At 36.4% G+C, this 15,382-nt stretch overlaps 1 protein-coding gene across 7 annotated transcripts in view; it reads left to right on the top strand.

Moving 5' to 3' along the window:
• The window catches only part of WNK1 (WNK lysine deficient protein kinase 1), a 147,897-nt gene that overhangs the window by 102,903 nt on the left and 29,612 nt on the right, over positions 1 to 15,382 (top strand). For 4 of the 7 annotated variants that reach the window (XM_070409495.1, XM_070409494.1, XM_070409493.1 and 1 more), the window contains 6 exons: positions 4,920 to 5,003; positions 11,393 to 11,542; positions 12,711 to 13,169; positions 13,898 to 14,176; positions 14,870 to 14,967; positions 15,070 to 15,232. In XM_070409495.1, the coding sequence (XP_070265596.1) occupies positions 4,920 to 5,003; positions 11,393 to 11,542; positions 12,711 to 13,169; positions 13,898 to 14,176; positions 14,870 to 14,967; positions 15,070 to 15,232 (1,233 nt within the window). Of the gene's footprint in view, positions 1 to 1,668; positions 2,905 to 4,919; positions 5,004 to 11,392; positions 11,543 to 12,710; positions 13,170 to 13,897; positions 14,177 to 14,869; positions 14,968 to 15,069; positions 15,233 to 15,382 lie in introns of all 7 variants that reach the window. The other 3 variants (XM_070409497.1, XM_070409496.1, XM_070409499.1) reach the window with 2 other exon arrangements.

Raw genomic sequence — 15,382 nt, 5'->3', positions numbered from 1 at the left:
TTTTTTGTTACAAGGTTTTATGGGGGAAAAATGCAAGGAGGTAATGAGAGAGAATGCTTATAACACCCTTGACACATATCAATGTGTGCACAATAAAATTTAGCTTTTTAAAAATATCCTCCTATCCCCCACTGACCTATACAAATCCTTGCGTTTTCAAATCCTAGTAAAGAATATGAGTATTATTTAATTTTAAGTTCATTGTTGGCTTAATCAAAGGCAAATTTTCCCTTTATCAAACAATACCCAAAAATGTTTTCTCCTCACTTTATTCTAAAGCGATGCTAATGAAACTGGACGAATCTATTTTTCCCCCATAGTCAGTGAATAATAATTGAAGAGTGAAAGTTGATTTTAATTTCTTAGCTGTTTGAAACGATGTGTCAACAAACTAAAAGGCCACATAATGTTCCCTCATGAAATTATTTTTTTTCTTAGATTGATTAAGGTGGAATCTTGACTCTAATGAATACATTAGTTACATATATAGTACATATGATTTTCGTTGGCCCATCCATGTCTATAAAAGATCTATCTTTTAAAGTTTTAAACACTGTGGGACCTTGCTGTTGCTTTTCCAGATAGAGAATATAGTTAACATTCTGATCTAGCAATGCCCATATCTTCAGATTTTTTACCTAAGAGAATTGATATGGCTTTTGAATACTAATAGAAACCTCTTTTAGATGTTGTGATGAAATAACAATAGAACTATTTTGCTAACTTGATTGGGGTCTTCCCTATTGAAAAAATGAAACCGTACTCTTTTAAAAAATGAGCCTATGAAAGTGAATTATTACAGTGTGCACTTTTTGCACTTGGCAAGGGCAAAGTAAGATTCTAAAGTTAGAGTTTTAAATCCGGAACTTCTTCTTTGACCCCCCAAAAAACTGTTGTATCAAGTCAGCTGTTATTTATATTCTTTTCAACTGATTTGAACACTAGATTATTCAACCCTTAACTAGGACCAGAAAAGTGGACATTTAGTAATTTGGCATCTGTCACATGTTTCATGTAGTAAAATTAACTGTATCTGGTTTGGGATAGACCAGAAAAAAGACATTACTGTCACTAGTCAAGTTGTGTATCTTTTACTATCCACCAAAAATCTCTTCTGATTTCTACTTAGAAGATATATGATTACTTGATAAGAAAATAACACTGAAGCCTCTAACAGGAGAGGATAATAAATATAAAATATAGGTAGACTTTGTATAGTAGCTTAAATTAAAATGCATTTCTTATATTATAAAAATTGTTGGGTTTATTGTTTTTCCTTAACTCTTTCTCTACTGATGTAATTTATATTAAGTCTAAGAGTAAGCATGTTAAAAAAAAAAAAAGAGTAAGCATGTTAATTGTAGGTAAAAGTAAAATAATCACTTAGAAAGTTAAATTCTTTTGAGAAAGGAAAGTTGAGAATGGAAATTTGTGGAAAAGCAGCTTTTATCTGATGCAAAGAGTCCCACAAAATAATTACATGGACCCTGGATGTATTTAATGGATTTTCACTATGCACATAATTTCTACAAGTATTGTTATTTCTTTATTAATTATAAATTTGGTGTAACCATTTCATAGGGTTACACAGAGCTATCCAGTTGTGCATGTCAAATGTAATTTCACATATGAATGTATGAATTACTTGTCTTATTCATGTTGATACAGCCTCAGTCCATGGTGCATCCGTGTGGGGGGACCCCAACATACCCAGAATCACAGATATTTTTCCCAACTATTCATGAACGTCCAGTTTCCTTTTCACCACCTCCCACCTGTCCACCGAAGGTGGCCATTTCCCAGCGGCGTAAGAGCACCTCCTTCCTGGAAGCCCAAACTCACCACTTCCAACCCCTGCTGAGGACTGTTGGCCAAAATCTTCTTCCACCTGGTGGCAGCCCAGCTAACTGGACACCAGAGGCCGTAGTTATGCTGGGTACTACAGCCAGTAGAATAACTGGAGAGCCATGTGAGATACCGGTCAATCCTTTGTTTGAACCACCTCAAGTTTACAGTGACTGTAGACCTGGACTAGTACTTTCAGAAGAAGCTCACAGTTTTGTTCCTCAGGAAGCGTTGTATCTAGCTGGGGTACAGTACCAGGCCCAGGTGGCAGAACAGTATGAGGGTATTCCATACAACTCACCAGTACTGTCAAGTCCTATGAAACAGATACCTGAACAGAAGCCAGTACAAGGGGGCCCTACCTCACGTTCTGTCTTTGAATTTCCATCTGGACAGGCTTTCTTGGTAGGACACCTTCAGAATTTAAGATTAAATTCTGGATTGAGTCCAGGATCTCCCCTCTCTAGTATTTCTGCACCTATCAGTACAGATGCTACATGTTTGAAATTTCACCCTGTCTTTGTTCCTCATTCTGCGCCTGCTGTGTTAATTCATAACAATGAGAGCAGAAGCAATTGTGTATTTGAATTTCATGTTCACACTCCAAGCTCCTCTTCAGGAGAAGGAGGGGGAGTTTTACCTCAGCGTGCTTACCGAAATCGACAGGTTGCAATGGACTTGAATCAGGAAGAATCACCTCCTCAACCAGTTGGATTACATGGCCGCCTGCAGCCTGTGACTGAAGAACAGCATAATTATGCCCCAGAATTGACCGTTTCTGTGATAGAGCCTATCGGACAGAACTGGCCAATAGGAAGCCCAGAATATTCCAGTGATTCCTCACAAATTACTTCTTCAGACCCCAGTGATTTTCAATCACCTCCCCCTACAGGGGGAGCAGCTGCACCTTATGGCTCTGACGTCTCATTACCCTTTATCCGTCTGCCTCAGACAGTGTTACAAGAATCCCCACTTTTCTTCTGTTTCCCCCAAGGAACCACATCTCAGCAGGTTTTATCTGCCTCATATTCTTCAGGAGGATCTGCACTCCATCCACAGGTTATAGGAAAACTTCCACTATTTTAAACTACCCTACTACGCATCATTACATTTAAATTTTCTATCCCTCCTTTTCATTTATGAGGAATATTATTTAATTTAATTTATTATTGAATTTCTTCATTTGGGAGTATTATAAACTATTTGCATTGAAGAACAAAATATGAGAGAGAAGCTGCCTAATTTACCTATAATATATGCAAACCCTTAGAAAAAGAAATAAAAACTAGAATTTTAGTTGGTTATCAAAATCAATTCTATCCATAGATAGCATATTTAAAACTAGTAGTAAAAAAGTAGATGTCTATATTGTGATGTTGACTCAACATTAATTACATAAATACTAATGTGAAGTATTTCTTTCTCCCTAGAAATAAACAAGGCTAGTTTAAAAAACAACAACAAAAAACCTTTTTTTACATAGAATTAATACACAGAATTTTCATTAGTGTGGAAGGATTTTAAAAGACAGAAAGGAAACATCTCAAGAGTTTGTTTTAACAAAATGAAGATGCCTTTTTAAAAAGGCATCAATCAAACAAGTCACTGTATATATCCAAATAAAATGTTAATCCATAAAGTTAACTAATTCTAATTTGTAGCAACTATGTTAGAATCTAGTGTGGGTGGTGGGGTTTTTTAACATTTGTTTTAAGAACTTGTGATATATGTTGCAAGCTAAGGAACATTAAATATCCCAGGCCTTGTGTTTTTATCAACAAATATAAATTTTGTTATTTATGTTTATGAGCTTATGCTCCCTTACAGATAAAGACCAAGTAATGTCCATAATAGAATTCAAGAAGTGGATATAGTATTAGCTATTTTATATATTTTGATACATTTTTGTCAAACTTATAAGTCTTATTAAGATCTGTCTAGGAGATTATGCAATTATATATTTAAGACATCATTTGGATCTTTAAAATATTCCACTCTTTTATAAAAAACTGTATGTTCTCCTTTGTACTTTCTTCCTATGTGGGCATAAACAACCCTGAAAGTGTACTTAACGTATCATTTACTTAGAATAGTAACAAGAATAAAAAAGATCCAGAAACTTTAAAATTATACTCCATGGGTATGCAGTACACTCACATCATTACACTAGTTGTCAGTCTGTACTGTAAATCTTAATGCACTGCCAGCCGTTCTTCTTTAAATTACCAAAATAAAATGTCAAATATCAAGTAGTTAATTTACAGACTTATTGCAGAAACAATGAATGTGTATAGTGGTTAAGATGTAGTGACATGTTATATCCAAGGAACCTTCAAAGAAACCTTGTAAAGCCCCACATTCATTTCTCACATTGTTATTTTAACTTAGACTTTTGTAGGTCAGGTTTTCTCAAATTCAACACTATTGATGTTTTACTTTGCATAATTGTTTGTTTGGGATAGCTGTTCTGCACAGTGTAGGATGTTTAACAGCAACCTTGGCCTCTTTCCAGTAGATGCCAGTAGCATCAACCAAAAACGTCTCCAGATACTGCCAAATGTCCCCTGAGGTGAGGGCAAAATTGTCCCTGCTTGAGAACTAATACTGTAAGCAATTAATGATAACAGGTTTTTTTTTACACTTTTTCATAAAAGTCACCATGGCACTACAAGAAATAGCAAAAGGAACCAAATTAGCATTATCAAATGCTCTTTTTTCTTTAATTGTTCACATACAGAGGGGTATTTTTTACATTGATATTCTTACTTTTTCCTGATTATTGTCATTAACAATTATATTAGGAATCTTACATTTTTAGCTAAAATTATAGCCTGAGCAGAAATGGTTAGGTTTTAACTATCAGTGGTTTTTGCATAGGATCAGAGTATGTTCTTTTCTTAACCTTTTCTTACAAAAGATTCCCCAACAGTCTCTTCGTATATACTTTATCAAGCTAATGTTTCATCTTACTCAAGCAAACTCTCAGGAGCTTAATATTTATTGCCAAACCCTGATTTATCTGTACATTTACTTCAGTGCTTTTCTAATTTGTTGTATTTACTTTTTTTCTCTAGGCACAGGGGCAGAGCCAGGGTCAGCCATCCTCAAGTATTGTAACAGGGGTTTCATCTTCCCAACCCATACAACATTCTCAGCAGGTGAGAAAAATTCATTGCTACATTTTATGGATTAGCAGTAGCCAATACACTGTTTTACATCTTTCTTGAATTAAATTTCTGATGTAAATGGCCTACTAAGTGTTTGAAAGGAAAATCAAGAGGCATAACATATCTCGTATTCAGTAACATTTTAGAAACTCTCCTTTATTTAATGTATTTTTGAACAATCTACTAGATTAAAAGAATCATTGATGCTGGTCAAATTTATCTGCCTTCTTAAACAGATAATTCAATACATAATTTAACAACACAAAGAATATCAATTCTATTTTCACTTATATAGATATGACTTGTTCTTTTGTGAGCGTCATCACTGGTGATATTTGTAATAATTATTTGCATGGAAATAATGCTTTTTGGCACAATTCAATATTTATTAACTGTTTCAAATAAAATTTATAGTTACTATATGGTACATAGTTTCCTACAAAGTATGTTTTTAAACCACCAAATTGTAAATTGGCTTCTGTTCCTATTGATTTTTGAAACAGAGCCTTTAATTCTTTTTTGTTGTTGTTAATCCTTACCTGAGAATATGTTTATTGATTTTTAGCAGGAGGGAGGGGGAAAGAGAGAGAGAGAGAGAGAGAAACAAACATCATCTAACTCAGTGGTTCTCAACCTTCTGGCCCTTTAAATACAGTTCCTCATGTTGTGACCCAACCATAAAATTATTTTCATTGCTACTTCATAACTGTAATGTTGCTACTGTTATGATTGTAATGTAAATATCTGATGTGCAGGATGGTCTTAGGCGACCCCTGTGGAAGGGTCGTTCGACCGCCAAAGGGGTCACGACCCACAGGTTGAGAACCGTTGATACTGTTGCCTCCTATATGCAAGCCAACTGAGGACTGAACCGGCAACCTTTTTTGGTATAGGTGACAACACTCCAACCAACTCAGCCACCCGGCCAGGGCCAAAGCTTGTAATTCTTATTACAAATTGCCTGCTTTTGGTCCAGCATGTGACCATGTAGTCATATGATACTAGTTTAAGATCAGGTGTTCTTTGTACAAGGTTACTTTGGCTATATACACGTTTAACTCTGTGAACACCTCTATCTTATAGAACGTAGCTGTTGGGAATTATATGCTTTGTCTTGCTCCTGCTGTTTCTTTCAGCCAAATATTTGAATGTATATATATTTATAGTTCAGTTGAGTAGTCACATTTTTGCCAACCTTAACAAATTCTATTTTAATATTAACCCCCAATAAGAATACAGATTAAAAGTTAAATAAAGCTGGTTGAGGATAGAAGCATTATCATGGATACCAGTCTCCTAATTTGTGTGTTTTTAGACACAGAGCCAATACCAATAAACTGAGCAAATATAAGGGTGTACTCTGTTTTTCCCTTTCTATAGGAATTTCTTATATATCTTACTCTATTTAAACAATTCCATAAATATCAGGTTAAAAGAATTAGGTAGTTGACTCTTCTGTGGAAAAAAATATGGCTAAATGACTATCTCTACAGTACAAATAAGAATTTATGTTTGTGATTTTTTTTTTTAGATAACTTTTATTTTGTAACTTACTTTAAATATAGCATGATATTTAAGTTAAGGAGAATCATAAATTGAGTCAAGTATTTGCAGTTTAAAATACTTAATTTTCCATGCTCATATAAACATGTAAATGAATAGAACTAAAAATTACAAGCCAGAATTCAAGGTTTCTATAGCGTTCTTTTCTTCTATATTAAAGTTCTGTAGGGACTTAAGATTCTGTAGAGGTACCCAAGAAGCTGCACTTATTTGTTGTAGCTATTGGGTTTCCATAAATTTTAAAGAAAGATTATAAATCTTCTATACTATATGAGTAGAGTCTATTTTTAGATATAATTTTTATTTTACCCCTTAGGAAACCATATCTCTAGTTTTATTAGAGCTAGGCAAGAAATGTATTTTAGCTGAAATTTACTTTATTTCATGGGTTTCTGAAATATAATGGATAAGGGATTTGTTGCTTTTTTCATGTTTTTATTGAATACCTTTTAGTGGTATGAGGTACTAAAAATAGCTGCTTCTTTGTACTGGAAAACTTAGTTTGTTGCCACAAGAAAACTCATGAGCTGCCCTACTTACTTAGTAACTTCTTCTGAAGGGCACATGTAAAATCTTCAGGTATTTCTTAGTTTCTGTTTAATTGAGGTTCATGAATATTTTTTTATTCAGCACCCATGTCCAACAGATAGTACACAGTCAGGATAGGCTGGTTTGAACTGGTTTCATGAGGCAAGTTTATGCAAAGCTGGTGCCAAGCTACTGTGCTAAATAATACCTGGTTGGCTGATGAGTTGGTTATTAGCCAGTGTGATAATGCACACAAAAAATCACCACATACTCCTGGTCTATCCAAAAGAGCCACTTCTCCTCAAATGTTCTAAGGTACAATTGGCATACATGCCTCTCAGTTATTTTAAGCAAAGAGTGAGGGTTTATGTCTATAAACACTGTTCACTTTTTACTGTTCTCATCAGCACCACCTCCCAACTAAGTAAGCAATTTATTTTCCTAATTGAGTTCATGCTCTGAAGAGCCACAGGTTATGCCAAGGCCCAAAAGGGACCAGCTATGACTTCTTTCAGGGAGCCTAACTACCCTAGTAGACATATATGTCAACTCCTACAAAACAAATAAGGATAATGGCTAACATTATATACAGTGTACAGAGCACTAGCCTGCATTTTTATTTAATCCTTATTGAACCTTGTAGTATAGGTACTATCATTATTTCCATTGTGCAGATGGGAAAGCCAAGATGAGATCTAAAGAAGTAGAGTGATTTACTCAAGCTTATACAGCTTATAAAAGATGGACAACAGAATTTAATCCAAGTAATCTGATTTCATAATTCACCATTTAATTGCTACCCAATTGTGTCATGAAATGAGAGACATTACATAACAGTGAGGGGAATATCAGGAAAGCTTTGTGAAAGAGATCCCATTTGAACTGGACTCTAACTATCGGTTAGTCTCAGATGTAAGAATAAAGAATAGCCCTAATCGGTTTGGCTCAGTGGATAGAGCGTCGGCCTGCAGACTGAAGGGTCCTAGGTTCGATTCCAGTCAAGGGCATATACCTTGGTTGCAGGCACATCCCCAGTGGGGGATGTGCAGGAGGCAGCTGATCGATGTTCCTCTCATCGATGTTTCAAACACTCTATCCCTCTCCCTTTCCCTTCCTCTCTATAAAAAATCAATAAAATATATATTTTTTTAAAAAGAATAAAGAATATTCTAAAGAGAAAAAAAAAAAAGGCTGATTGGAGTGAGCTGATTGAGTCTATATCTTGATGTAAGCATGGTTCTGCATATATGCTGTTGGGAGAGATAATCACATACCCAAATATAAGGTAGGGATTTTTTTTTCTCAAATTTATCCATTTTCTTTAGTATGAAGAAGGGAATCACCATGTACTGTATTCAAGCCTTTATCATACTTTCATGTCACAGAGCTCTTAATGTTCTTTATTTTGAACAATAACCAAAAAATATTAATGGAATAAAACTGGCGAGAACAAATGTAAGGATCTTAAAAATAGTCGGTGTGTTTGGAAATATTTATAGACAAATTCTGACAGAATGGGTTTTAAAATAAAAGTCAAGAAATTACTATCCTATATAATAATAGATGAATATGCAAATCGTCTGTTACGGCATCATGTCACAACCACGTCAACAGGCTGCGTCCCCGCCCTCTGCTCAGGCAGTTACAAGGCCTGGGGTAGGATAGGATATGATAGGAGGGGATAAGAAAGGAGAGGGAGAGGAAGGCAGGCCTGCATGCAGACAGGCTGAGAGGAGAAACAGAAATACAGAAAGGGAACAGGAAAAAGATGCAGGAATAGAAAAGGGAAGGAAACACGGGGCTGCACGCAGGAGGGTGTGGCGACCACGGGAGGGGGTGGGCAGGGCAAGGCCTTCTATGTGGAGGCCCTCCTGCTTCGTGGCAGCAGCGCCCAGGCCGCGTGGACCTCAGCCACCTCGCTGGGAATGGGAGCAGGACAGCAGCGGGGAGGCCGGAAGGGGGGTGGGATGGTGAACCTCTGGCTGGGGCTGAACCCTGGGCTGGGGGTTAATGCGCCTCCCCACCCCACCCCCCGAACAGAAGTTTTAAGAAGGGAATGAAGGAGGGAAGAATTTTATAAAGGAGTCAGTAGAGAGCAGAGTTAAAGAAGGAAAGAGGATGTATGAGTGAACTGTAGGAGCTATAATGAAAATCAAATATAGTTGTGTACTGGGGACAGATTTTAAAAGTAGGAGTTAGAAAAGAAAAAAAGATAAATGATAGTGAATAATTAGGCAGGTAGATAGATATTAAAACAGTGGAAGTAAGTAGAGAAGAATGTATGGGAAAGGTAGAATGAGAGAAAGAGGGAGGGAAGGAAAGTTTTAAAGGGGAGCTGGTAGAGCTTAAAAGGAGAATGAGAAGAAGGAAGAAATGGGGGAGGGAGCAAAGCAGTCTGAGGGAGAAAGTGAAGAAAAATATTAAGGTGGGAAGGAAGGAAAAGGGGAGGGAGGGCAGGGGTAAAGATAAAGGAAAGAAGGAATGTGGGAAGGGAGGGAGGGTAGGAGAAAGATGGGAAGAAAGATGATGGAACAGAATTAGGAAATAAGAAGGAAAAAAAGTTTATAAATGATGAGTTAGTAGGAAAAAGTGTTACATAAAGGAGAGAGAAAAATTGTGTGAGAGGGAGAAGCCAATAAGGAAGTCAAATACAGCTGTGTGTGAAGGGGATAAGATTTTTTAAAAAAGTTAATAGGGGCGATCAGGCCGGCAGGGGAGGGCAGTTAGGGGGATCAGGCAGGCAGGCAGAGTGGTTAGGGCAGGCAGGCAGGTGAGTGGTTAGGAGCCGAGGGCTCCCAGATTGGAGAGGGTGCAGGTCGGGCTGAGGTACCCTCCCCCCGCCCCTCGTGTGCACGAATTTCGTGCACCAGGCCTCTAGTACTTATATAATATGCAATCTTATTTAGGTATATAAATTAATACCTTTGATAATTGTAGTATTTCCATGTAAATTCCTTAAAGTTTAAATATATTCAAGTTGACCAAAAAAGTGTGCCAGTTTTTTGTTGTTCTTTTCAGTGGGAAAACAGAATTTTCTTATATTCAGAGTTGCCTTATAGTTGCATAAATATGATAGATATATCTTAGTTGCTGAAAATTATTTTACATAATTCAACAGCCATTTGTCCCTCAAGTTAAAATAAGAAAATTGCATTAACAGAAATAGTTAAATAAGAATAAAATGAACATGACTACTGGTGATTTTATTTTTCTAAGAAATCAACGAAAATAGTCATCATTGGAACATTGATGCCATTGATAGATGAAATGAAAACATGTTAGAGAAAACTTTTTATATAATAGGCATGTTTTTATTTTAACAAAGGAAAATGTATTTATATATATAAAAAAATCATAAAGATGCACTAAACTAGTAGTGGTTGCCACTGAGAAATGAGGTTGGGGTATTTTCATTTAACTTTATAATCTGATGTATTCGTTAAAATTTTTATTACAAACAGGTATTGTTTTTGTATTATAATTTTTTAAATTAGTTAATAGGTATTAGAAAACCTTAAGTCAGCTATGAAGTTCAGATTTTTGTTACACAAAAGGGAGCAATTAATTTATTATAAAAATTAGTATTTGAGTACAAATATGTGTCATGCATTAAGTTTCAGTGCGTTACACCAGAGTGGCCAGCATATGTTGATTCCCAAACGTCATTTCCTTTGTCCTGCTTTGACTTGAGTTGACAGTGTCCTTATTTTCAAAGAAGGAAACTTCATTTTGGCAGTAAAGTGAACAGTCTCTAAGGTATTACAGCTAGTAAATGATAAAACTAAAATTCCTAATACAATGCTCTTCTCACTATTTTGTAGCTATAACCAGAGCTATTTTTCAAGTAAATTAATTATACAGTTTATAAAATAGATTTTGGAAAGATTAAAGGGGGAGATTGGATTAGTTTAATAGAGGACCGAAGTGAGAGCTGATAATGGAGAAATAGGAAAAAAAAGGGGGAGTGGGGTTGGAGGAGGTAGGACCTATTTGGATATGGTATCTAAAGATCTTTATAAATGACATGCTATTGAGACAAGGGGGAATGCTGAGTGAAGAACCAGTGGTGACTCAAGTTTTGAAACACTGGTTAATTGTTCTTGGTGGTACCACCACAAGTAAAAAACACCAGAGGAAAAAAAGAAATGTATAGGGGAATTGATGAATTTGGGTTTGTCTTGATTACTAAAATCATTTTCAGACACTGAAGGCCTTAGGCAAACGTAATTCCTTGAAAACATGCTATTAATGACTTGAAATAAAACTGAGTAATTATATTTTATTCTCAGCAACAGGGAATACAACAGACAGCCCCCCCTCAACAGACAGTGCAGTATTCACTTCCACAGACAACAACCTCCAGTGAGGCCACTACTGCACAGCCAGTGAGTCAGCCTCAGGCTTCACAGGTCTTGCCTCAAGTATCAGCTGGAAAACAGGTAAATAGTTCCTAAGAGTATGCTAAAGGGAATTCCACATAACCTGTTCTTTCATGTAGATAGACTTCTACTTTCTCTAATGGTGAAATATCAAAGTTGTTTGTTTGTTTGCAAAAATGAAGTAAAAAATTGCTCCTTTTGTGCATATGCATTGTTTAATGTAAATGGATACAGACTGAGCAGTGACCATCTAAAAATATTTAACTTTTAGGTTTGACAAGATCCTAAAATCATTTTGACAAGAACTGATGGGTTAATAAATGTTACATTTTCTAGAGTTGTGTCAGCTATCTAATATTCCAGGGAATATGCTGTATTTTCATGTAGATTTATGCATTGTTTTATCCCTCGTTGCCTAATGATAGTAAGTCATAAAAACCCCTTTTATGGAATTATTTCTTTTCTAAGGCATCCTTCCAATCACTTGAAAAGTGCCCCGTAGAAGGAATGCTCTTCTGAATTACCTTTTTCCCAACTTTAACACTGGGGCTTGTTGTGCTTGTATTTTGGCACAATATATTGTTTCTGTCATATTTTATTGCTCTGAGATACTATCAATTTTAAAATGCACCATTGTTTTATGTATCTCTAAGTACTGATACACCATTAATTGTAAGATATATCTCAGTTTCACAAATCTTAAAATGACAGAGTGCTGGAGAGGGATGATTACATCATAGAATCAGTGAACTATGGTAAATATACCTACTTTTATAGGCCTTTGTTACAGGCAATATTGATGAAATATAATTCCACTGGGAATAAAGAAATTCATTTGAATTTCGGTAACTATTGTAATAGCAGTCATAGATTTAGTGACTGCAAACCTGCCAGTGAATTATGGTATGGGAAATATATCTCAATTAATGCTATGAACAAAAAAGCCTTGCCTGTGGAAGGGTCCTCATTTTATTGTTGAAAAATGAAGCATTAGTAAACTTCTCTACAAAGATCTGGAACAGTAGCCAATCATCCTCTTTGTATCCTGCAATCCTTTCCCTATTTTTATGTGGCATATTAACTTACACTAATGTATCCAGGGTTTCTTCTTCTTGTTTTCTTTTTAAATTTTCATTCCTTTGAGCTAATACATAAATCTTGCTTTGGTGGCCTTGCCTTTTTTTTTTTTTTTTTAAATCTGTCTGTTTTGTTTTCTTTACCTTCTCAGCTTCCAGTTTCCCAGCCAGTACCAACTATCCAAGGCGAACCTCAGATCTCAGTTGCAACACAACCCTCAGTTGTTCCAGTCCATTCTGGTGCTCATTTCCTCCCTATGGGACAGCCACTCCCTACTTCCTTACTCCCTCAGTACTCTGTCTCTCAAATTCCTGTATCAGCTCCTCATGTGTCTGCGGCTCAGACAGGTTTCTCAACCCTTCCCATCACAATTGCAGCTGGCATTAATCAGCCTCTGCTCACCTTGGCTTCATCGGCTACAGCATCTGTGATCCCAGGGGGATCAACTCTGGCTTCTAGTCAGCTTCCAACCCTTTTGCAGCCTGTGACTCAGCTGCCAAGTCAGGTTCACCCACAGCTTCTGCAGCCAGCAGTTCAGTCCATGGGACTACCAGCTAACCTTGGACAAGCTGCTGAGGTTCCACTTCCCTCTGGAGATGTTCTGTACCAGGTATTGTGTTACCTAGCAAAAAGGAGGGCACCAGAGGGTTTTGTTCTCATAGTAGACCATCAAGGACTTGAAAATATAGTAGTTGAATATCAGAATAACTAGCAATAACAGTAGTTGCTGATCTTTCCTAGAGAAACGAAAATAGTAAAATTCTGAGAAAGGATAGGGTGATGATGTGTAATGATTCATTTCCATTTTTCTGAAGATACCTCTTGGGAGAAAAATGGTTCATTTAAAACTCAGTGAAAGCTAATTAAATGCTAGATATGGCTACTAAGAGTACATCAGGCTACTTTTGTAATAAGAATAAATAGAGTAGCTAACATGGTATCAATAAAAAGCTTCAGGGTTTGGATTTAGAAGATTAGCAGGTCATAATATGACTGGAATGACTGATACCTTGAAGAGCTTTTTCATTCTTCCACTTAAGATTGACTAGAAAGTAGATATTTTTCTGGAAGGTATTAAGTCTATTCCTCCTATTTAAATAATCTCCAGGAGGAAGGGAAAAAAAAAACAACAGCAATTTAAAGTACAGTTGTAGAATCCTGTCCCCTAAATTAAAATCAGAAATCTTTAAATTATTAGAAAAAGAGTGGGCTACTATTCTTTGCTATGTGCATTCTTTCTCTCTCTCTTTTCTTTTTTTCTTTTTTTGGCATGTCTTACTGTTTTGCTAATTTGATGACCTGACCTGCACTAACTCACCTTCCTCATTTCTATCACAGGGCTTCCCACCTCGATTGCCACTGCAATATCCAGGAGATTCAAATATTGCTCCCTCTTCCAGCGTGGCTTCTGTTTGCATCCCTTCTACAGTCTTATCCCCTCCCATGCCTACAGAAGCATTAGCTACACCAGGTTACTTTCCTACAGTGGTGCAGCCTTATATGGAATCAAATCTTGTAGTTCCTGTGGGCAGTATAGGAGGACAGGTTCAAGTGTCCCAACCAGCAGTGAGTTTAGCACAAGCCCCCACTACATCCTCCCAGAAAGCAGCTCTGGAGGTAAATGGAATTTCTGCATGTTAACATCTAAAACATATATATGTAATGGGATAAAAATTACAGAGCAGAAACATAGGTTCCCTGGTTTAGAACTCATTTGGAGACTATTTCAAACTAACTTCTGAATGACTTTTTCTTACAGCAGAATGAAATGCCAATGTGGGGGCCTTGTTGCCACTGGTTGTTCTGTTGGGAAGTGAGTGTGCCTTGGAGAAGATTAACCCTATTAGCACTTCACTTCTCTAGCTAGTACTTTAGCCATTATTCTTCTCCTTTCACAAATTCTTGCCATTGGCAGTCGTAAGAATATCTTATCCTGCTGTGCTCCCAGTAATCATTTTTGCCCTGCTAGGAGAAAGATCTGAATCATCTTTGCACTTTACTCTGCCTGCCCTATTGCACACTTCTGGTAAGATGCTGGCTGCATGGCAAATTATAGTTTCTCACTATCTAGCAGCTATGTTGGCTGGTATCACACCATGCAGTCTATATCAGAGACTAGCTTTGGAAACTTCCTTTGGAATTTTAAGACCACTATCTCTAGATGCTGAATATTGAGAATTACTAGTAAATTTAGTGCTTCTAGGACTTAGGGGAGGGATAAGAAAAATAAAAAGAGTAGCTTTTTGGGAATTGTGAATAGTAAATAAAATGTATTATTGCCAAGATTTGAATTATCCTTTCTATTCACAGAGTACTCAGGGAGTGTCTCAGGTTGCTCCTCCAGAGCCAGTTCCAATAACACAGCCACAACCTACCCAGCCTACCACTTTGGTCTCTTCTATAGACAGGTAAGTAAAATTCTCTGTCCTTGACTGGTAGTAAGATGATATGAAACTTAAAAATATCAAAACTTTAAGTCTCATATTGTAAACTGAACTCTTTTTTTGAAGTGCACATTCAGATGTTGCTTCAGGTATGAGTGATGGCAATGAGAATGTCCCATCATCCAGTGGAAGGCATGAAGGGAGAACTGCAAAACGGCATTATCGAAAATCTGTAAGAAGTCGATCTCGTCATGAAAAGACTTCTCGCCCAAAATTGAGAATTTTGAATGTAAGTATTGCTGATATATGGGTTTCATATAGTTTATATTATGTGGATATTTCTAAGTCTCAGGTGTACTGATGAAATTTTAGGACTTTCTAATCACTCAAATGATAGTTAAATTCCATATTTCTATGATAAGACTCTATTTACCTTTTA

This window comes from Myotis yumanensis, unplaced genomic scaffold, assembly GCF_028538775.1.
Source record: "Myotis yumanensis isolate MYYU_CA2020_CCGP unplaced genomic scaffold, mMyoYum1.0.hap1 SCAF_3, whole genome shotgun sequence".
Classification (NCBI taxonomy): domain Eukaryota; kingdom Metazoa; phylum Chordata; class Mammalia; order Chiroptera; family Vespertilionidae; genus Myotis; species Myotis yumanensis.
The sequence above is the reverse complement of the archived record's forward strand: the minus strand, read 5'-3'. Positions and strand labels throughout refer to the sequence as shown.